The 23,986-nt window shown below is 33.5% G+C and overlaps 2 protein-coding genes across 11 annotated transcripts in view; one reads left to right on the top strand and one right to left on the bottom strand.

The window, feature by feature from the left end:
* Window positions 1–830: 830 nt before the first annotated feature.
* Window positions 831–4,641, top strand: Mettl2 (methyltransferase-like protein). Of its 7 annotated transcripts, none has more exons than XR_011448381.1 (8): window positions 831–1,062; window positions 1,604–1,756; window positions 1,892–2,206; window positions 2,320–2,433; window positions 2,738–2,870; window positions 3,155–3,304; window positions 3,964–4,108; window positions 4,387–4,473. XR_011448381.1 is itself a non-coding variant. In XM_070313194.1 (7 exons), the coding sequence occupies exons 1-7, from the start codon at window positions 959–961 to the stop codon at window positions 4,480–4,482; spliced, it is 1,065 nt and encodes a 354-aa protein (XP_070169295.1). In that variant the 5' UTR covers window positions 831–958; the 3' UTR covers window positions 4,483–4,641. The 7 variants fall into 7 exon arrangements, 5 of the variants coding, with proteins under 5 accessions (XP_070169295.1, XP_070169298.1, XP_070169297.1 ...); XR_011448380.1 differs by having other exon boundaries at window positions 2,738–2,910; XM_070313194.1 differs by lacking the exon at window positions 3,964–4,108 and having other exon boundaries at window positions 4,387–4,641.
* Window positions 3,461–23,986, bottom strand: part of Tpst (tyrosylprotein sulfotransferase) — a 92,617-nt gene continuing 72,091 nt past the window's right edge. For all 4 annotated transcript variants that reach the window (XM_070313193.1, XM_070313189.1, XM_070313191.1 and 1 more), the window contains 7 exons: window positions 10,757–10,967; window positions 8,880–9,013; window positions 8,674–8,782; window positions 7,838–8,032; window positions 7,348–7,601; window positions 6,782–6,979; window positions 3,461–6,193 (listed from right to left, as the gene is read on the bottom strand). In XM_070313193.1, coding sequence (XP_070169294.1) covers window positions 6,079–6,193; window positions 6,782–6,979; window positions 7,348–7,601; window positions 7,838–8,032; window positions 8,674–8,782; window positions 8,880–9,013; window positions 10,757–10,900 — 1,149 coding nt within the window. In that variant the 5' untranslated portion in view covers window positions 10,901–10,967 and the 3' untranslated portion in view covers window positions 3,461–6,078. The remainder of the gene's footprint in view (window positions 6,194–6,781; window positions 6,980–7,347; window positions 7,602–7,837; window positions 8,033–8,673; window positions 8,783–8,879; window positions 9,014–10,756; window positions 10,968–23,986) is intronic.

Raw genomic sequence — 23,986 nt, 5'->3', positions numbered from 1 at the left:
TTTACCTGTGTGCATTTTTTCAACTTTTCTAAATTTTTTTTTTTTTTTCCCATTATATTTTAACGTATATTCTCTTATGTTGATCTTATACAAGTGGTTTTTTTAGAATAGGCTTTTATTGCGTTTGACTAACTTTGATGTAGTTTTATATAAAACTGATGATTGTCAATATATAAAAATAATACGAGATATATAAATGCAAAAGTTGAATTTTAATTACTTGAAATTTAAAATACAACGCAAAATCATTTAAGATATACAAAATTGATGGATATAAGATATACTATACGCAGAGAATTACGTTTATTTAAAATCCGAAATATATAACTGGAAAAACATGATTAATAATTAATATAATTATAATAAGATATCCTTTATCTCAGAATCCCTAAATTAACAACTTACCAAATTAAGAATTAAACGCTAAAACTATGTAAAAATGTAGTAGCTGGAGCAAGCCTGTGCTTTACAAAATGGCCGGAAAAGTCGTGGCTCAGGAAACCCGCGAGAATACAGCGATTAATACAAGTCGATATGTAATATCGATACAAGCCTAATATAATCGATGTATGTATCGATATAAATCCAGCAACTTCATTGGGCTCTAAAATAAATATAATTATATGTCATTCATCATTTTATTTTATAAATATCTCTTTTCATATCATCTCTTTTTCTTTCATTATTCTATTATTTTCCTTATATGTATACTTGGCTGAATTAAACAGCTGTTATTCTATGAAAAGGAAATAACCTATAAAAATAACCGAACTAATATACAATTGTATATAATTGTATATAATTACAATGAGTGATTAAGGAAAATAATTCTGAGTGAATTTTAAGAAGGAAAATAATTCTCACGTGTAAAAAATAATTCCCTTGACATGTCAATATCGCGACGCGATGGTTCCAATATCACATGTGGTCGCGTCATTTCGCCGGCGCGGTTTGAAACATGGCCGAAGGATCGTCGAACAGTGACAATCGTGAAACGGGAAGACCACGATTCGGAACGCGAAACTTACCCCTGGACGGGGACATCTTCCAACATAATGCATGGTACGTTACAGCTCCACGTGTATAAGCGGCTGCACGTGACGTTTGATCAAACGCACGTTCTAATCTGCGAAATTATAAAATAAAAAATTAATCGAATATTATCACACATGTATTAATTATACACACAGATTTTTGTTTCTTTCGTAATATGCGAATATTTTTCTCCTGTTCAATATTCTTTTTAGAGAGATTGGAATTGAAATTAGATTTTAAATACACTTGTTAGACAAGCATGCTCTAATGTAAAAATTACATGCTTGGAATGAACACTTTCGTAGTATATTTTATATTTTATTCATAATAAACAATCTTTAAAGTAAATATAAAGCTATTTTAAGCTGTGAATATAAAGAGTACAACTAAAATGAGCAATTCTAATGTATGATAATTAATTTTGATTATTAGTTCCATTCATCTTATTATTTCTTTTTTATTTATTATTAAACAAGAATGGTGTACAAAGCCTTCAATCATTTTGTTCATTTAATATGCTTATTATTAAACGTTCTTGTTAGTTATTAAGAATTTGATACTTTAAAAGGGATAATGTTACGTGGGATGAGGAACAGGAAAAGTTGGCACAACAGAAAGTGGATGAGAATTCCATTGTTACTATATCATATGAAGAATTCCTGAAATATGAAACTGAAGCGGATAAATATTGGGACAAATTTTATGGCATACATAACAATAGGTACGTGTTTATCAATAGGTGAAGTCTAGGAAAATTTCTTTTTCCTTTATTAGATTATTAGATAATATAATCATTGAATTGAATTGTTATACATGTTATTTTAGGATAAATTTCTAATTGATAGATTTATTTCAGATTTTTTAAAGACAGACATTGGTTACTGATTGAGTTTCCTGAATTAGCACCTAATACTGTGAAAGAGGACACAGAAAGACCTATGAGAGCTGCACTTACTGACGAAGATAAAAGTCACGGAGATAAGCATATCACAATCCTCAATTTGCCATGTAAAGATAATTGTAGAATATTCGAAATAGGCTGTGGTGTAGGAAACACTGTATTTCCCATACTCATGTACAATACAGATCCAAAGCTATTTGTGTATTGCTGTGATTTTTCAGAAAAGGCAATTGATATACTACAAAAAAATCCTGCATATGATGTAGATAGGTAAAGCATTCTCAAAATTTGTGTAAATTTATTTCTAATTATTCAATATATCACACAAATGTATGTACATATTTGTATGTATTATCTGTACAATCTAAAATCCGTGATTTTAGGTGTAAAGCATTCGTCCTTGATGTGACTCAAGAAATGTGGGCAACTCCTTTTGAACCTGAAAGTCTAGATATCGTTATCCTTATATTTGTATTGTCTGCCATCCATCCTGATAAGTATGTTGTTTTGTCATGTATTATTAATTCATTTCTTGTATTACATCTTATTTAGTGTATCTGTTACATTTATAATTTTTTTTAATATGTTGCTTACCTTATACATGTATATTTATTACATTTTGTTATGTTTATATATATATTTTTTGTTATATTTTTATCATACAAGTATCTCTATATAATGTTATGTATTTTGTTATTTTTATATAGTTATATCTTGCATACTTTATATTCTTAAAATTATTCTCATATTCAGAAAAGGCATAGATGTTAATACAATATATTGCTTTGTATTGTTTTGTAGAATGCAACATGTTGTGCAGCAAATACACAGGTATCTAAAGCCAGGTGGAATAGTTTTGTTTCGCGATTATGGCAGATATGATTTGGCACAATTGAGATTTAAAAAGGGTAATTGTCTCAGTAAGAACTTTTATGTACGTGGAGATGGCACCAAAGTATACTTTTTCCTACATGGTAATATTTCCTAGAAATTTAGATATATCTTTTTTTTTTAATGTTTTTCTAATGTAGAATTAATATCATAATTCAATTATTGTTCTTCTACGTCAAAACTTTCTTATGCATTATATTTTGAAACTATAATGTATGCGATTCATGTCTATTAAACTATTAATACCTAAAATTTGATGTTTATAATGTTTTTCCTGCAAATTATATTCATTAATTATTCATTACATAAAAATATTGGTTGTTTCAGAGGAAATTAGACAGTTATTTACCAGTAATGGCTTCATCGAAGAACAAAACTTTGTGGACAGAAGGCTACAAGTTAATAGGGGTAAACAATTGCGAATGTACAGAGTATGGGTGCAAGCGAAATATCGAAAGGCACCGTTGTAGGAATTGGGTAATGTAATTTATCAAAATTCTCACTAATAACAAAGATTTACGATAGAAATCTGAAAACACAATGTAATTAGGTAAAAATATATTTTTATATCATTCTTGCGCATTTTTATTGCTCAATATATATTAAAAATTGATTTTTATTTATTTAAACGCCACTCCCCAAACCTAAATGTGCAATATATATTTATTACCATACAAAATTAAATTATATATATATAATATTCAGGTATCAATATATGTAATGATATAACAGTGTTGCACTCGTAGTGTCAAAAAATTTTGCACATTGTTAAAATATTCGCAAACATCAACAAATACCTTTCAGAATTGCTGACTGGTATTAATTATAATATTCTAAGATTTCCATTTTTCACATACCAGATTCAATAAAATCAAAATTTTTAAAATTAAATTAAATTAAAATTTCCTATAATACATAATTAGTTAGAATTAACGAAGAAACTAAAATATTTTACCAATTTTACGATTCACAAATTTGCGCGATACCGAAATAAAGTTGCAGTCTAATTTTATCGATTGGAAGTGAGATAAGGAACATGGATTGGATGTAACAGAGTTGTATAATATGAAAATAATTTAATTGCATAATTCGGCAAATAGTCAAGATTTTGACATGCCTTTGCTTGTCTGTCGCAGATTCCATTCTAACAGTGCATTTTGTTTTCTTCCTAAAATTATAACATGACTGTCATAAAAATCCATGAATAACGAGAATGTATCGCAGCCAAATCATGGTCGAGAAAAACTTCATAAATATTATTTACATTTATGTAAATATCAGGTTGGTTCATAAAAACTGCGTTACACTTTTTTCCATTTTTATTAATTTTAAGTAAAAATTAAAGGTGATTGATTAAATTTTTAAAAGGAAAAAGTTTAAGGAATACTTTTAATTAAAATGTTTCTCACTAATAAAAATAATTTTAAAACTGATGTAATTTCGATTTTTCATGTGGCAAATATGATGAAGTTTTGTGTTACCAACCAAATATTAATTCCTGATAATATATAATATATATATCTATATCAGAAATATATATTCATAATTTTTTAATATAGATTGGCTGTGAAGAAGATAAACTATATTACTTAAAAAATATGGCGAACATGAAAAATTCGATTCAGATTGGTTACAATAAAGTGGCGTTGAAATGATATAGTGGAGATACAGAAAATAAAAACTCTAGTGTGTAAACTTCTTGACTTTGTACATGATTAATATATAATTAATATATATATATATATAATATATAATTGGACGAATGTTATGCAGAAATCATAGTTTATCCGAAAAATTAAGAAAAAAAGAAACAAGCTATACTTACACATTGCTGAATTAGCAAAACGCATTGTACAAACCTTAAAACTACTACTCGTGGTAGAGTTAACTCATTTTTGCATAGTTTTGTTTTATGTATCAGACGATTGCCTTTAAAGTTGAATAAAAAATTTGGTGCTGGGTTATTATCCTCCTAAACTGTATGATCAACCGATAATAAGATTTTTTTTTGTGAGAGATGAAAGAGGAGAACTTTCTACTTTTGATCTCTTTGTGCATTTAAAATTGATTTATCGTCGTTAAACATCTTATCAATGCTTCTGTTTAAAATCACTGGCCGTTATTGGTCGATGTCATTTAATAAGAAAAAATGGAAACCGATCACGCAGTGTTCGGTTTTCCATATATGCGACAATGATCGATATATTCATTTCTATAACGCGACAATGGATCTCATTCTTTACAATGCATAATCAAAATTTGATCCCTAAGCGCGACGAATATCAAGCTTGTTATTCTCATAATAATCAATGATTATGATGATAGATCAGAGCGATAGTATTCCGTCAACTCGGGATTTGTCTCATAACGCACTACAATACTTGTAATGCTAGACGATGCCTAGTGACAAAAAGGAACTTGTCATTCAACTTAATCAAATTTAAAAAAAATTTTTATCAGATCTCTTTTACTCTTTAATTGTAATTTGTTACTAATAAGTTTACTTATAATTATATATAGTATACATTATTAAGTAAAAATAAAAAAATTTAGTATAAAAATGCGGTAAAGTAATAATTTGCGAGGTCCAGTCTAGATATTTAAATACAATATATTTTACATAAATCATATCTAAAATGAACCTTACAAACTATGCTTCATTCTTCAAATTGATATAATAATAATTCAATATATATTATTATTATATCTCATGTTTAAAGATTATATTGGCATTAGTTATATGCATTCCAGAAATATAAGAACTGTTAACATACTTATATTAAGATGAAAGAAAGTCATATCTGATTTGAAAACATTGAGAGATTAAAAAAGACTGTCAGAAATTACCCTTTTACACAACAATGTGACACTTGATAAACTGTTAAAATATTTCCCTCAATATTTCGGGTATTCATTCTTGGAAAGACACTTTGTGTTTTCTAGTCACGATCTAGTATTACAAATCTCCTGATTTCACGAAACACGCGAACCTGATGCGAATAAATAAACATCGCGATGAGTGAATGCCGATGAATTCGTTGTCCATGCATGTCGTCGATGTGGCAACGAAGGAGATTAAGAAAACACGACGATTAATCCTTGACGGGACAACAAGTCGTGTTGTATGCGACTATCGAGTTTACTTTGAAAATACAAGAGGAGAAGTCCGCACGCGCGGAAATCCTAAGTCGGATTAGAGTTAGGATAGTAGTTGGTTACGTGTTGCGCGCATCTAAAAGTATCGCGTGGGGTCACGCGACCGGAGCCGTGCTGGAAGCAGCTTCCTCATTGCTCGTTTCAGTCGGTCTGTGGGATAGATGGTATGCCCGCGCCTTCTCCTCCCACAGTTTTTCGCCAGCCAACACTCTAAAAGAAAGGAAATTAAATAAATAGGTCAAACATTAAACAATGCCTATATAAAATAATATATACATATATAGTAATCAAATATTTACTAGCCTAAAACATTTATAATTGCGTTTAGGCTCTATTTCTCTTTCTAATTGAGCAATCTTTTTATTTTCATTAGAAATCACATATATATTTAGCTTTATAATATATCGTTAAAGATTCCTTGATTGCTTTTACAAAAAAATTTTAATACTTCAATAATCATTTTAAAATTATTTGGATATTATAGATATTAAACGATTATTTATATAAATAATAATCGGCGAAAACTATTTCCGAGTATAAATCGTACAGATGCTATAATGTGAGATTTTCTTAAATTACTCTAACAAATAATTACAATTCTTTGTTTAAAATTCAAATTAATTTAGAATTATAACTATACAATAATATACATCAATGTTGTATTAGTATGCCAAATTAATTGTGTCCCATTTCTCGATTCGGTCTTGGTTGGCTGCACATGATTTGAATACTGCTCGTGATAGCAACTCTGTACACGATAACTGTAACAACTGTATACTATAACAAGTAGGCACGTACCGTCTGGTGTTGTCGCTAACTAAACTATCCGGCGCGCCGTAGACGGGCGGATTCGCATAAGGATCGTAGCCGAGCACAGAGAGCATCGGCGCGATGTCAGCCATCTCTCTCACTACATCCTTGGGAATGTTACCGACCCATTTGGTAAGCGCTGCCAGATTCACGGGCTTTATAATTTGATCCGACGATCTCTCGACCCTGTTGAATATGATGTTAATGTTATCTACGTGAAACGCTCATTTTATCGCTTTTATTAACTTTGTTATATTATTTTAATATGTATGTTAATGATGCATCATTTTATCGCGTTACGATATTACTTCAACATTAATGATACGAACGATTATTTCGTTCCTAATTTTGGCATTAATAATGCAAAGCAAAGAATTATACTATCACATATTTTAACATTAATTAATATGTAATTCTATCATCATATGACATTACTTTAACATGCATATGCATGTATTCATTAATGGTAGGATACATTGTAAATATTCTTCATAAATTTAGAGGATGCATCTCTCTTCCTCTTTTTCTTTTCTCTCTTTCTTTATTTTTCTTACTTGCTCAGAGGCACTCCACCGGGCTTGTTGATAAATTCCTCGTGATGCATGACGGATTCGTTCCACGGTACGTCCAAATAATTTAATATTTTCTTCATCCATTGACGTGGATGCAGCACCAGCTGTTCGTAAGGGACCATCAAGCATCTTTCCGGTCCCAGCTCCTTGCACTGGCCATACATTACGGAAATTGCGTGATTCCATCTGATGAGAGACTGCCGGTAGGACGATAAATCGAACCCCGTTATCGTGACCTGCGAAAGAAGAGAAAACGCTACTTGTGGAATTGTCGTATTGAATTGTATTACTCTATATATCGCGCGTCTATATATACTTATATCTAAAAATTTATTATTTACAAAAATATTAAGTTTTTTAATTCCTTAAAAAAAAAAAAAAATCAAAGTAGAGAAAAGACAAAACTTTTGCGGTAACTTGATATAAATCTTAAAAACTAACATGTAAAGCATGTAACACAGTGTTTTCTTACCTTCCTGGATATGATGGAATGCACCGTGGCGCGTCCGTCGCGTACCATGAATATAAATTTGGCGTTTGGGAAGAGCTCGAGAATATACGAGCCCATCTTTAGGGTAAGTGGGTCCTTGTTGCACAATCTCGGCGCCGGCTCGGCGTGTCGCGCTATTATCTCCAAACAGAACGCCGCTATCGCACTGTCTATCACCTGAAGAAAAGCGACAGTCTTGATATCCCAAAATACTACCAGCAAAAGACTCGGCGCATCTACTCTTCCCTCTCCATTTTACGCATATAAAAAATGTATACTACAATGAATATATTTAGGTATTTTAATATTGCTTATTTTTGAGAAGGGAACGAGTCTTGACGAGTTACCGCCGGTCCCATGTTAGCTTTTAGACTAACACGATCAGCTTCCTTAAAATTCCTTAGAGAGCAAGATTTATAATTTTGCATCATAGTAAAATACAATTATTCAAACTATATACATAAATCTTACACTTTTACTTAGTTTTGGCGGGTATAGGGGGGAGAGAATACTTAAACATCGGGGCAAATTTAAATAAAACGCAAGTATCCCGCACTACTTACGGTGAAAAGTTTCCGATTTCTCGTTCCACGTTTTTCGAGAGTACTAGAGAAGTAGTATCGTGCTCTTGATAAATACGAGGAACGTCGAAAACTTTTTTCCCCGCAATTTCTTTTTTCGTCAGACGATACATTATTCAAATCTGTCCCAGTATTGAAATATATACTCTTTGTCTCTCTTTTCTTTTTTCTTTTTTTACTTGTAACTTGCCGTCATTATATCTCGTGTTTTCAGAACACACACACACGCATGCTTACTTCTTTCGAGATTCCCGCCTCGGTAAGCCGTACATTCTCTTTTTCGGATTTAGACCAGTGCATCTTCATCTGGAGAATCCGCGGTATGACTCTGGTCTCTTGTCCGCACCTTGAATAAAATTCACATTTTTCATTTTATAAATGGCCTATTTTTCGGTATTGTTCTAAAACATCATCATCCAAGTAATAATTGCAGCGACACTCACCTCACGTCGGGATGGGCGTCCAGCATGGCACGCATCAAGGTCGTACCTGATCGTGGTACGCCGCCGATGAAAATGAGCGGCATGTAACGATCGTAGGTGTACGTCTTGCGATCAAACGGCCCGATCACGTATTTCTGTTCGATAAAAATATAACAGTAAAATATACAGTGTATAAAAATTAGTCAAATACTATGTCAAAATTTACAACATATTACTATTATTTATTTGGTAAAAACTCAATAAACTTGAAAAATAATTTATCGAAAATTCTTTTTATGTATCAAAATTTACGTTAAATTATTATTAATTTATAACAACATTAAATATTTTTACAACTATCTTAGATAGCATGAAAATATTCTGTTTAAGCAAATTCTGCCTTGAAAAATTAAACGAAAGATTACAAGAAAGTTTTTCTCTTTGTTACATTAATTTACGGTAGATCTTTTATTTTCCATTGTTTTCAAATCAAAACAAAATTTTAAAAAACACTTTTTTTATTCATATTTTGTATAAAACTGTAACGTCTAAGATATAGAAATAAAGGTACAATGTTTCTTTTGTTTTATTTTTTACCGAGTTACGTCCATAAGTACAAGTGGGATGTAAACTCTAACTCGTCGTTCGTCCCGGTATTTTACCGTAACTACCTTAACGCAATTAAAGTAAGTCTACAAGAAAATTAATAAAAGCATCTCTCTCCGAGTCGACGGCGGAAGTAGATCGAGAAAACGCGGGGTAGTTGGCTCGAAAGTTAGACTCGTCAGTGTATCGATCTTTGTCGGTGGGATAACTTGGTCCAACTATTTCTTCAAGAACGTCGGATATCCCTTCGTCTACGTCCGGCAGTTTGGCATTGATTAAGCCCAAGATGAAGCTTCAGTCCGTTCGTTAATACGTCATCCGACAATTAAATTCGCGTAGTCATATTTCTCCTCCTTCTCAATTACACGCCGAAAGCGCGGCAAGATAACACGATTAATCTTTCATCTTTATGTTACATCATGTTGCACATATGTTTCATTTTATATTATATAATGTAACCCGCGTGTGTTTAGTAATCTTTCATTTAGTATCATGTCAAAGCACAAGAGTATCGAGAATTTTTCAATAATATTTTGAGAAAATAGAGAATCACTATCACATTTCTTGTTAAATAATAATTCTTGCGAAAATTATGAAAATGTTTATTGAATTTTTTAAAAGAAGTTTTCTCGATCGACGTTTTCTCGTGATTAATTACAATGAATATGCAAGCGTAAGAGGAAGCTACTTTTTAGAAACCTTTTTCACAGAGTGTATTCGAATTTGAATCAATTTTGCCTAATAAACTTGATTGTTGCACCACGCATCGTTCATTATCAATAAACTCGCTCGAATGATTAAAATTCGATACTCGCGCGAAACAGAGCTCTCGACAAGCTCGGCGCAATTAATACTTTGACAGCCATTAATTGCCGATTAATAATGTATAGGCTGCTCCACCATGAGACTCGAGCCATGATAATATATCGCGCTCATATTATATTATCGTTATTATTATTTCGATTAATTATTATTGTTATTTTCGCGTCGAGAGAGAGCAAGAATAGAGAATTCTTTCTCTTTTACAAAGTGGGTAATTAAAATTACTCGTTTTAACAGAGAGAGAATAGTTTCTGACAAAAGTATGCAGCATAGTTTTAATTAAATATTTTTAATTATATATTTAACATTTCTTTGTAAATTTTTACTTACATATTAATAAAATTTAATAAAATTATTTAATAAAATTTAATAAAAAAGACATCTTTTTTTATATTTAGTCAAGATATCTATTATCAAGAAAGAAACGTGATTTGTATGTCGAATGGTAGATTACAGTTTGAAACACTCACCTCTTTGCCAACCATCACAGCCGCGGGCATGTACCTGGTGGAGCCGCAAATAATGCCCAGCTGATAAAGGGCGAAAAGAAGGAGGAGACCCACCAGACAAGCGATGGGCCCTTTCCGGCCGCTGCGACTCGACAGGAACAACATGTCACCCGCCGTGTTAAAAATCGCCTCTCATCAGGTGCTCCGTGGACAATTTACTACCTCATTGTATCTACAAATCACAATCGTATCTTTCTTAATCCCTTCTTATAAAAAACAGATTTTTTTTTCAAATGTATTTAAAATTTCAGAAAAATCGCCATTTATTTCATTGTAAAATTTAAGTTTGTTCTCGCAGGTCCTCTGATAATCTTAAAAGGATGATTTTAAGAAATTTAACAATCTTATCCATACAGACAGACTGGGACAGATTAATATTTGATCTTTTCCGGAGACCTTTCACAGAATCTTTGTTTCATATCTTTATCGCAAAAATTTCGATCTTAAAGATATTCTGGTATTTAATTAGGATTGGAATTAGAATAACTTGACGAAAAATTCGTCTATCGTCGACAATTCTTGCTGAATCCATTATGTGGAAAGCTCGTAAGAGATTAAATTTCGGTCATTTTTTTGGAATCGAAGATTTCGAGCGTCCTTATCGAAGGGCAGACGAGCGAGGAGATATCGATAGACAATTTTCAAAATTCGCTGCGCTCTCGTCAAAGGATCGCGCATCTTCGAAAAGATATGTCTATCTGGACGTAAAATATACGCCCTTTTTTTTATCGCAGCCTTTTCTCTCCGCCTTTCTTCTTCCCGATCGCTTTTCCGGTTCCCATGAATCTTGTTCGATTCTTCCGGATGTGCGCTGTCGATATTGTTTCCACGCACGGTACCTTAAGCCCGGCATTTGTCTAGCATGTCGAGTTGTCGTCGTAAAATTGATATCCGCGAAAGAGAGAGAGAGAGAGAGAGAGATAAATAGAAATAGAAAGAGAGAGATAAAGAGATCTTCAACGGGATCGATGTTTACGACGTGACTAGCACTCGAAAATTATTATTGTTCTTCTGAACGACGTATTCCAAAAAACGCATATCTCGCCGTTCAACCGTATGCTAATAGACCGATACAAGCGATTTATGCATCGAAAATCACTCTGTATCCATCTGGATGGCGTGAAATGAATTTTAACTTTGGAAAAAAGCGACCCCAAAACATGTCAAATGTCGAAGTGGAACATCCTGTACAAATTGACAGTTTGGTTAAACGATCATTAAAGACGGGTAATAAACGATTATAATTTTTTTTTTTTGTTTTAGATCATTTAGAGAGAAAATCACGGGTCAGATGTAAAGCGTAAATTTTGATCTGTTTATGCATCGTTTTTCAAGAACGAGAAGAATTGTGACTTTTAAATATCCACGGAAAAAATGGCCTGTAATATTTCGTATAAATCAGAGTTGGCCGGAAAAATCCAATGAGTAGAAAAAATCATGGTAAATTCCCCGGTTTTTATTGTCCCGAACTTTATCCAATGAAATAAGCTGGCGAAAAGAATATTTTGAAAAATCACAACTTTTGGAGGAGATATAAATATTACTAAATTTTTTATATTAATTTTAAATTTATTAAGAAAAATGTAATAGTAACAGAGTTAAACATTTTTATTAATATGAATCTTTGCGTTTGCCGTTCAACGTTTTCTAACAAAGAGCTAATTTATTTGTTACATCGATATCTAATTTATTACGGATTTTGTATTTTGGATAAAGCTTAAATTGAAAAATACTCTCTTAATTGACGAAAACGAAGATAAAAAGATTTTTCATTTATTTTTAATAAAAGCGACCAGTTTTGTCAGTTTTTTCCGGAAAATACCGATTGTTACCACTGGCATGGATTTTATAAATAAATAAAAAAAAAAATAAAAAATAAAAATAAAAAATAAAAAAAAGGTGAAAATTTTCCTGACGTAATAAATCTTCTCATTTCCGATATTATTTGAATAACAATAAATAATAATTAATAAAAATCAAAATGACGGCATATGTTAGATTGATATTTAGAATGACTCTTATAATCTACTGCTTCGCAAGAATACTGAAAGTCGAGAGAGAGAGAGAGAGAGAGAAAGAGAGCATGGTTCCACATTTTCTTTTTTTCAAGCGATAGCTTTACGTAATTGTAAGCCGCGTTTGTCCGTCGACGCGTAAGTTTAATGAAAGTTCGACGTGCCTTAGTGACGTCCGGTATCTTTAAACCGATACCCCATTATAATCGACGTCGTTGCTTGACTGGCGTGCTAACGAGAACGAATCGATTCTTGGGAGGTGGAGGGTGGTCCTCAGTTAAGTTTCTGGGAAAGTTATCGATTCGTCCCAAATCGTTCGAAATATTCTACCCTGTATTGTGCAACGCGCGTTGTTCAACGAAATCGGAATCGCCGAACAAGATATTGTGTGAATCCCGAAATGTATCGATTCATATTACGATTTATCTATAAAAAAAAAAAAAAAAAAAAAAAAAAAAAGTGGAATAGATATTTGTAAGAATATAATATTATCGTTTTGATGAAAGAAATTCGAGACAAGGCTCTAGGAAAAAATGTATCGTAACAAATAAGTAGTTGTAATAATGTGTGACCGTATATATTACTATTAAAAAAAATAAAAAGAATAAAAAATAAAAAACCACATCGAAAAATAACCAATAGGATATGCCAAATATTTTGCAGATTTAATTACTTTTTCAATAATAAAATGTAAAATTATTTTTTATATTAAATTCTTGTCCGTAATCAAAGATATACATATGAATTCGTCTTTCCAGAAATATGGGATAAAATTATTATTACAGCGCCGCAATACATTTCCATGATGGAGTTCCAATTTTGTTAAATAGTAATTTGCAACACGCAACAACGTGGAGGGTGAAGGGAAAAGGGAGAGAACATAGCGATCTTTGTTTTGTAGCCGCGCGGCGAGAGTTTAGCCAAAAGTTACGATGCCCATCAAATATTCGAAATTCAACCTTTCGCGTGTATATAATCACAAACGGTCCATTTCCATCAAGCTCGTCCATCGCGGTCGGGCCGCTTCGCTCGCGAGCAATTTAAACTTTAATCGCGAAAACTGCGGAACAATAGCGGACGCCGCGTGCAAAACAGACGCGGACGAAAGATATTTATTATACATGGGCTTGGGTTTGGAAAAAGTAGAAAATGAAACTATGAGACCAACGATAACAAGTCGAAATCACAATATCCTAGACGGATGTGAAAAGAAAATAAAAAGGGGGAAAAAAAAGCGCAAGAGAGAGAAATCGGGTCGAAATTTCTGACAACAATTTTCGCGTGATTTTTATGTGATATATTCGTAAAATATGATTCTATATCTACTATGATTCATGATTTTATCATCCGAGGCAATTGATTTTCATCGCTTCAAAATTGTATGGCAATAATGATATACTACATACATATAATTTCAATTGTAATAATAATAATAATAATGGCACTGCCCGTCCATTCTCTCGATTGGGAGATCACCGAATAAATCCGACAGGCAAATTGGAAAATAATAACAATTATTATTGTTATGTGATAATAATAACCATATATATAACGTGGGAGTTTGTAATTCCCATGTTTGTGCGCTGGAACCGTTATTGTTGTTTACAATGTTTATCCCAAATTCCATCGAGAATATTTTTACCGTGCATCACCGAATATTCTAGTTTGTATTTTCGATGTGTCCTTTTCAATATTTCACGCGTTAAGTATCCGATTTTCGTTATATATATATATATAAAAAAAAAAAAATTACATAGTACGTAAAATGTTAACTTGTTGATGCTATTTCATCCACGATTAAATATATATCTTCGCTTCATTTCATTCCTAACGTTCATTATCGCATAGATGAGATTCTATGTTAAGTGAACCCGAATAGCCGTAGTTTATCGAGATTCCGCTTTGTTCTCCGCTATCGCTATCGAAAGTCGATCGAGATGATTGCAATTCAGCTGGCGAAAACTCTTAAAACCGCACACGTCGGAAGCAGAGGCTGGTCAAGCTTACTTAGCGCGACGGTGGCTGTTATTTATTATTATTATTATTTTTTTTTTCGCTTTTCATCCTGCAACAAAATTTCCTTGTTACGTCGCTTTTGAAAAAGCGCCGACCAGCTGAGAAGCAGCATTACAATATTAATGATGCGCCCCGGCGGAAAAAGAAAGAAGTGAAAAATGACGGCGAGCAACGCTAGACCTGCCAACGCATTTCGCACACGGTGAATATTAATAAAGATATTTAAAACCGAGAAAATTAAGGAAGCGCGAAAGACAAGGGGTTTTTTTTAATCAAATTTTTTTGATAACAAAAGTATATCTTAAGTATATAATAAATAAAATTTAATTTTTCATTTGTTATAAAACTAAATTTGATTTATTAATTTATCTCATATTTGTATTTAATTTACATTAAAATTTTTCCGTTTACTAATCTACTTGCATTTTTATTTTACTAGACAAAGAGCGCAGGTTTTTTGTAAATTCACCGAACGATAATAACTCGCTGACGACACTCGGATTACGCGTTGAAATTGTATTTCCTGATATTTTGGCAATCTTTTAACGGCAGCGACTATGTGTTTATGTCTATTGTAAAAATAAATTTTATTTATTACTTTATTTTATATTTATATTTTTATTTTATTACAAAAAGGGAGAGTGCAAAGAGCGCATGGTTTGTAAGCTCATCTCAAACGACAATAATTCGCTGGCGGCACTTGGATTACGCGTGGAAATTGTATTCTCCGGTTCGGTAATCTTTTAATAGCGCCAACTGTGTGTCGGGAAACGAGGAAGCGTACCACCCGGAAACCAGGAATAGGGAAACGCAAACGCAACATTGGCGCGTACGTCACGTCGCGCGTGAGCTTCCTGCTAATCGAGAGCCGCCCAAACTCGCGATCTAAATCGCATCGAATCGAAAGTTAAACAAATGTTGAGTCTAATTCCGTCACGCGTCGAAGCGCGGGATATTTGTTGTATATATATATATATCGGGTGTCTCAAAATTTAACGGTGCAACTTCTGGCGTTGCTCCTCCGCGAACTGTGGGATTCGTCAGCGAAAATAATTATCGAGAGTATCCTATCTCAAAAATTTAATACGATACATTATTCTTCGCTTTTCTCGATAGGACGCCTCCGTAGAATTTTTATAATTTTTCAAACTCGCAGCGATTCCGGTTGTCTTCCCCGAAAATAGATTCCTCGCGAAGTCCCTCCATACTCCTGCGGAAGCACAAGCGCAAGTTTTCTTCTTCGGGGGATTCGGCTCTTACGGCGGCTCTGGATGTTATCGATCGTCGCAAAATAATGTCCTTTCGGGCGATTTTTCGATTCTACGAGGAGGAGAGAGGTTGCCTTTGGGCAACGGAGGTCGGCACAGTCTGTAGAGTACAGCGAAGTTGCGGAAAGCACTGAAGGGTTTTTGGAAAGGGGAAAGATCGAAAGCTGTCGCGCGGAATGCATTGTCCTAATGCAAAACGGCTATCGCTGTGTATTCTTTGTGATCGATTCTCCTTTCGAAGATCAATCGCTTGAGAGAACATTTAGGAGCCGTAATATCGCGAGAAATATCCCTTTTCAAGAGTTTTAACAATAACGTGATAATAATAATAATAATAATAATAATAATAATAATAATAATATCACGTTTTACGTTTATAAGAGTTTCTCATACTCAGTATTCGGTCTGCTCTCGAGCCGAAAATATATGGGCACTATATGATTTTTTTTTATTTTCCATTGTTACCGATCTTGCGCGATAACTCTCGTACGAGCCGATAAGCAAGTTTTAATTGCAGCATCTATACGCGAAAGGCAATCGTGAGATTTTGCAGTTCGACCCGACCGGCGCCCGTAAAGCATTTTGCGAAACCCCCTTCAATTTCCGCCCCGGCGCGTTACACGTTTTCACCGGGGATAGAGATCCCGCGGCCCTCGAGCGTGAGATTTAATCGTTCGATTTATCGTCCCGCAGCGAGAAAAATAATTCGGATCTGTCGGGTCATCGAGAGGGACCCCCGTCCATGATTCGCCGTGCGAATCCAACTGGACTGTAATATATCGGGAAAATGAAATTTCGCTTTTTCGCTTTTATCGCTCCATGTCATTTTAATTGCATTGATTTCATTTGAGAGCGCGGTCCGGTTTATTATCGGTGAAACAAATTTTCGCGAAAGTAAATAAGCACCGTGGCCCCGTGCTCGACGTTGTCAATGTCCCTGCGCGAGCATCATCGTGAAGGGATTGAAGCAGGGATTGAAGGGAGAGGACGGAGGATAAAACTGGATGAGGTGGGTCAAGCTGTACCGCCCACTTAATAGCCACTTAATTGCGCGTAAAGTATTAACAGTGTGTGTGCTACTGACCTTTAATCTTTTGGCCACGTGCAAGAGAGAACTTCTTTGTGTTTTTATCGGAAAAAAATAATGTCGAAAAAAAGAGATAGAGAGAGAGAGAGAAACACACGCTTCGAATAATCGGATCGGTTAGATTATTGATTATGCTAAAGCCCTCGCTTTATAACACGATCCATAATTCGCGAAAGAATTTAAAACAGAATCCCATTTACGATTTTATTTATGATGCCGGGTGTATTCGGATTTATTATGATGTACGCATTCTATATACATATGCATTCTGATTCTGCGAATGTTTTTCTATTATACATACATGTGCATAGATTTAAATAAAACTCGCTCCGTCGTGAATTATATAGCCGGTCTAAAATGGATTTAATCATTTTTTAGGATGTAAACGCGAAAGGAATTTTGAATAACAATACTTTTGCGCATGCATTTATGCGAAACGCTCCGGTAATATGATAATGTATTGCGTTGCGAATTTTTTACATTTTGTCATAATCGATAAATCATATCCCAATTCGATAAATTCGACGATAATCTTGGCTCATAATCGTGGACGCTTCGCTCGATTCGCGTGTACGATCTGACAATTTTTCTCCAGTATACATCATAATTTAAGGCGAGTCTCTACTGAGGAATTATTATCCGCTGAAGTATCTCGTATCGAGAAGCGTCCTAATGAAGTTTACCCACGCGATTCCACCACAAACGTAACAACAAACGATCGATTTTCCTTCGCATCTAAACGGAAAGATCCCATCTCGTTGAATATCATCTCAGTCTCCATCTATTATTCCTGACAGAATTCGCGATGGATTTCTACCAACGAGGTGTTCGAAAAAAAAAAAAAAAAAAAAAAAAAAAAAAAAAAAAAAAAAAAACAGATATTGAATTATCGCGTTAGTAAAATATTAATGTTAAATAAATATCTAGTTCTCCAGCTTAAATTAAAGAAAAAGATTAATCTGAAGAAAAATATGGATATGATAGAAAGCTTCATCGGAGAAATCGTGATACGCTTTCGAAGAAGAAATAACTCCCACATAAAAACATTTCCCAATTTCTATCAGTCGAGGAAACTAAGCACGTTATATATATACCTATATATATATATATATATATATATATATATATATATATATATATATATATATATATATATATAGAGAGAGAGAGAGAGAGAGAGAGAGAGAGAGAGAAAGAGAGAGAGAGAAATATGACCATCGTTTCATATGAAAAACTGTCCAATTCAACCAATTTGTCAATCACGTACTAAACATTATTTTTTTTTCTTTTTTTTTTATAACTGATCCATTGTTTGAATGACGATCGTTTTGAATTTATATTGAATTTCCGCGAGCAATGGTCCATAACAATTTTTTAAACGACTTTTTAAATAAATCATTTATATATGTATATATATGTTATACATATAAATATATATATATATATATATATATATATATATATATATATATATATAGTATATATGTATGTATTGCAATCTATCGTCCGTTTCGTCCTATTCGGAATAAGCATAATTTCTCGACAAATGTTAGAATATTACGACAATAATATATCCTTAAATTAAATGAAATTTAATTAATTTTAATTAGCATAATCGACAAGCGGTGTTTCTTGAATCATCGATAATTTACAGCCAAAATATTATTTCGAAAAACTACGGATAAAATATAATAATAATAAAAAAAAAAAATTATTTGCGTGCATGCGTGTTTATATGAGATTGTATGTGTGTAGATTAAGATGGAAAAAAATCAAATTAATTATTATCTCACAGTATTTCGTTAAAATTCTGCAAATAATGTTTTTTTTTTTTTAACTGCGAGATTTAATCCACAAAATTCGCTAAATTTGCCTTCATTCTTTTCGGTTTGTATTTCAAAAGTTATCGATGCCTCGTTATTCTTTTCCCCGACGAAAATCGATATTTCGCAAAAAATAACGTCGTTTATTCGCAGGTGATTTCACGACAAACACTAATATCCCAAGCTTTATGTTTACAAAGTTCTCTTCGCAATTGATTAAAAGCGAGCGTCGAGTAACAAGAGTGAAAAACAAAGATGGGGCAGGAAAAATTCTTCAATTTCAAGTCAATTACGGGACTTTCCGTACTCTTGCTAAAGATCACGATAAGAGAAACAAAAATATTTATGAAAAAATAATCTCACATCACTTTTCGACGCTTCAGGATATTAGAAACGTGCATGGATTGCGACGACGAGAGGCGGAAATGACCAACGGGGCCCTCGATACTTGGATCCGAGAATGCTCCGAAGCCAAAGCAGCTGAGAAAGGGGTTAGATTTAATCCCCCTGTATCGATCTGGAGACTCTCGCACACAAGCTATAACTCCGAAACTACAATAACTTTCCCATGCTTGCGAGACGCGCAGTTTGGTGAATAAATATTTACAGAACGTCAGATATTTCATCTCATCTGAAATCATGACAATGCGCGCTCGTCCAATATTTATTATTATCGTTATCAATGACCTTTATATCACATTTTTATCCGATAATTTTGTTTAACGATTACAAATAATGAAAAGAAATAAAAGAATAATCTGAAGATAAAATTAAATAATATTTTAAATAATGTCGTCAAATATAATATTTTCTCATATCACATTTTTCCTCCATTATCCCAAATCTTGTAAGATCTTCTTTCGCGCAAATTCAATCTTCGAGTTATTTTCTCTAGCGGATATAACCAAATAACTTCGCAAGGATGTGCTTGTTTTCGACGAGTTGATTTGTATTTCGTCTAGAATGCCCGTGGGATGCGATGATTTTACATTTTACGATCGTAAATTCCTCCTACTGTCGCGCATCACGCACAGAAATACGGTATTCTTCGGAAAGCTTTTGGTCTTTTTGCTTTCGTTTTTCTCCGACATCGCCATGTAACTTACATTCGGCGAGAAGCGAGCGATAAAATACGTAACCGTGCGTCTTCATAATGCCGAGGAAACGCGGAAGAAAAACCGTGGTGTACAAATATTGCGTAAGCGTTGCATAAAGCGATACACCGAAATTAAATTTTTGCCGTGTATTTAACATATATTCGGCTCGAAGCGAGAGTACCTTGTCGCCGCAACATCAGTTTCCATCTTTTTCCGATCGAAAAGAGAAAATTGAATTTAAATTGCGCCATCAAAAAAGAGACGGGCGAGCTTTGTATACGAAATGCAAATAGTATAAAAACTAATTATACACTTTTTGATTTTTCTCTTGCATCGAAAGTCTCTCTAAATTCTTAAAAGATAATATTCTAAAAATATACATAAACTTCCCCCCCCCCCCCTCATTGTAAGTCAATTATATAATGCAACGTAAATTCTATCCTAACGAAACTTGGACGAGAGACGATAAAAGATTTTCGTACGTTAAATTTATTCGAACGATATACTATCGTGTATTTCACGCGAGATTATATTTCCGCGCGAGTGCGGTCAATATTTTCCACGCCACTTTTCGACCCGGAGAATAGAACTATCAAAAATATATAGAAAATGTATAGACCACCAAATCCTCGTTGAAGGGAGAGAAGGGAACAAAAGAATGATCCACCTTTCCAAGCTTTGCGCGGGAGCACTCAATTTTTCAATACCGCGAGCGAGAAATATCCGTTCCATACCAATCGCGTATTTGTATATTTGCATCGTCCCTTTTTGTTGTCGCTCGCGAACGCTTTTATGCGGTAGACAGACCTTCTGGAATAAACAGAATATCGTCGGAAAGAGAGCGAAGTAATTAGAGAGACCGTTCGCGTCCGAAGCCAGCTGTGTTCGAAGCGCCAGAGCACCTTTGTAAAATCGGCTTTAAAAAAAAAAAAAAAAAAAAGTACGCAAAAAAGCCGATAGAAATGAAAAATATGCGCGTAATATACCTCGCGTTCTTCTCAAATGGAGCTTCCATATATTTGCTTTTCTTTCGGAACGAAATATTGAAACCGATAAACAGCTATGGTAATGGAACATCTCGTCAATCATAACGATATTTATCGGTCTCGCGGTATTCGTAATTATTTTATTTTAATAAAATTTCAATCCGACCGCGTAATAGCTGCGTAAGGATATTATTAATTCGTTTATTGATATTATTATTATTATTATTACACCTCATTATAAAATTGATTTAATTTTTCCTCAATAGATTAATTAAATAAATTTATTTTTAAACATTAAAAAGATAATATTAATTAGAAAAATATTTTTGAAAAAAATCTGATTGTATTATAAGACAGAGAAAATATTTCTACTCCCAGGGAGAAAATCTACAGATTTAATTCTTGTGGATAAAAATGTGCAAAGAGAATGTGCAAAAAATCTGAAATACCCGATGTACCCCTGCTGCAACGATAAATATTGATCACGTTTATATTGATGCAAACGACATTATGATGATTATGCAATAATAGCGGGATTCCTTTTTCCAGAAGCGAAGCGAAAGAAATGGGAAATCGATGCTATCGCGAAATAGCCAGGGATCTGTGGCTGTTCGGGGACGGAAAAGGGGGATGAGAGGCAATCGGGGCTGCGCGCAGCTGATAATATTCAGATACTTTGCGTCGTTACTCGTTGTCGACTTCGCAATCAAATATCGGTTCGCTAAAAATCTTCTTCGAAGTCTTTTAAAACTTTTAAAATACTCGATGCAAGCAACACGTTAAAAGATATTTCATTATAAATTTATATATGCGATCTCTCCTCGAAACTTTTACGCGACTTTAATTTATTGAAATTTCCGACATGTAAATAAATTTATCAAGTAATTTAGCACAACTTATAAAGACAAACGTATATTTATGGCATAATCTGAGTATGTATACGCTAAGCTATTGTTAAATCACGAGAGAGATAATATCGTTTCGCGGATTTCGGGATTAACATCCCGAGATATTCGCGGGGAGTTACAATACCCATATAACACACAATACCCGAGGCTTGATCTTTGTAATCCCAATTTACGGACCATCCGGAGGGGATATCACGTAAGTATAACATCCTCGACCTTTTCGTTAAGGAATGAATTATTTCAAAGAATCTGCTCGTTGAAAGAATCCAATTACTCGTGAAAACAACTTGTCTGTGTCAACCAATATTATATTGTACTTCTCGTTTCGCAATTAACTGAAAAAGCTAGACCATTTTTAAAATCATGTTTTTATCATCTCGTTGTACAACGGCAGCGCTGCCATTCAATCATGGGACCGAAAAAAGTGAAATAATGACTGCTTTTTGATAAAAAAGTGACAAAAAGTAATCTTTAGGTATTAAAATAGTAACCGAAAATATAACATTGTGTATCAAATTTTTAAAAATAATTAAGGCTATTTAAGCACAAAATTAACATATAATAAATTAATGAAAAATACTAAAATATTATTAGAAAATAAATGGTATATTTTTTCTAAATATCCAAGCGAAGAAAAATTGTTATCAGACGAGACAACAAAAATGTGAATGGAACTCTTATGTTTTACAAATTTTATGTCAATTAAAAAAAAAAAGAGAGTCTACAGTGACCCATTTTGGACGATAGCGATTTTCTAGTGACTTGTAAAAAAAAAAAAGAAAAAAAAACTGACATGAATGGTAGAGCTGTAATTGGACTTTCGCCGAGAAAAAATTGATTTTAAAGATCGATCTGTGATCATTAGATGATCGATGTAGTCTGTTTAATGTTTTTTTTTCTCGTTTAATGCCTAGAAAAGGAGATTCGAGGATCGAGAAGATACGAAAATGCATCGCGAAATCTCTTAATCGTTCTATCTTTAACGCGCATTTGCGTGTAATCGAGCGTGAATTTAAACGTAATGACTGTCAACGTTACATTTGCTCGTCTTTAGCGAGAATCGTTTTCCACTCAGTTCATTTTCCTTTCAAACAAAGTAGGAGAAAGAAAAAAACCGATAAGAGTATATATTGGATGCTGCAAACGGAAATCGGCTTAAGCTGCGTTTTAATTATGCCGAGTTATCGAGCATGTTCAATTTAGCGTTGCTTTTATGTCGCGAAGGAACACGAAGAGAGGGCAGCAAGCAAGAGGGAATATATCGAAAAGTACGACAATTTAATTTATCAAATCATTCGAGATTTTCCATTTGGCATCCAATTATATCTATGTAATTATGCACGATTGTCTTTTTTTTTTGTCCGATACAAAATAAAAACGCGCCTTTAGTACACTCCCTTGAACAAAAATAATTAGAGAAGTAAATTTTTAAATTTCAAGTTTTAATTTATTAATTCTGATTTTTTTAATTTCCCTTCCCTTTGGTGTGCCACAAAATAATTCATTCCCCATTTTCTTTCCCATTGGGAAGTCGTTCCCGAACTAACGCAACGTAGAGATTCGCGTTGATCTCGTGAAGGAACTGTCTTGTTTTTGCCATACAATGCAACGGGATGCAGACGGCTATCGATTTTGCATCCATCGCCGAAGATCAACCGCGTTGACACTTGGCGTGACTCTTGCCAGGGATATCCGGCGCATCTCAGAATGATGAGCTATAAATAGGGATTTCCGTCGTTTCTCGATCTCTAACGTTATCACTTTGTTATCGACAGTACTCGACAGTCGCGTTTGAATTGTCTTTTAGCCTTTTTTTTCAAATCGATGTCATTTTATATTTCGTTCGGTTATTCCATCGAGCCACGTGAGTTTTGCAAAGTATCGATTAAAAGTATAAAATTAATTTATACCAAAGATATCGAAAATTTTTTTGCGCCTTGCGAATCCTTTATACATATTAAGTGACACGTCACAGCGATGGCTATCATATT

Source organism: Polyergus mexicanus, unplaced genomic scaffold, assembly GCF_030449975.1.
Source record: "Polyergus mexicanus isolate NDT 795.1 unplaced genomic scaffold, iyPolMexi1.0 SCAF_23, whole genome shotgun sequence".
Classification (NCBI taxonomy): Eukaryota; Metazoa; Arthropoda; class Insecta; order Hymenoptera; family Formicidae; genus Polyergus; species Polyergus mexicanus.
The sequence above is the reverse complement of the archived record's forward strand: the minus strand, read 5'-3'. Positions and strand labels throughout refer to the sequence as shown.

What these genes read in the sequence shown, in the direction of transcription:
- Mettl2 (XM_070313194.1), top strand. Translation starts at nt 959, where the DNA reads ATGGCCGAAGGATCGTCGAACAGTGACAATCGTGAAACGGGAAGACCA. An exon ending in CCTGCATATGATGTAGATAG is followed by an intron (nt 2,207 to 2,319) that starts GTAAAGCATTCT and finishes CCGTGATTTTAG; the next exon opens with GTGTAAAGCATTCGTCCTTG. An exon ending in GGCACCGTTGTAGGAATTGG is followed by an intron (nt 3,305 to 4,386) that starts GTAATGTAATTT and finishes TTTTTAATATAG; the next exon opens with ATTGGCTGTGAAGAAGATAA.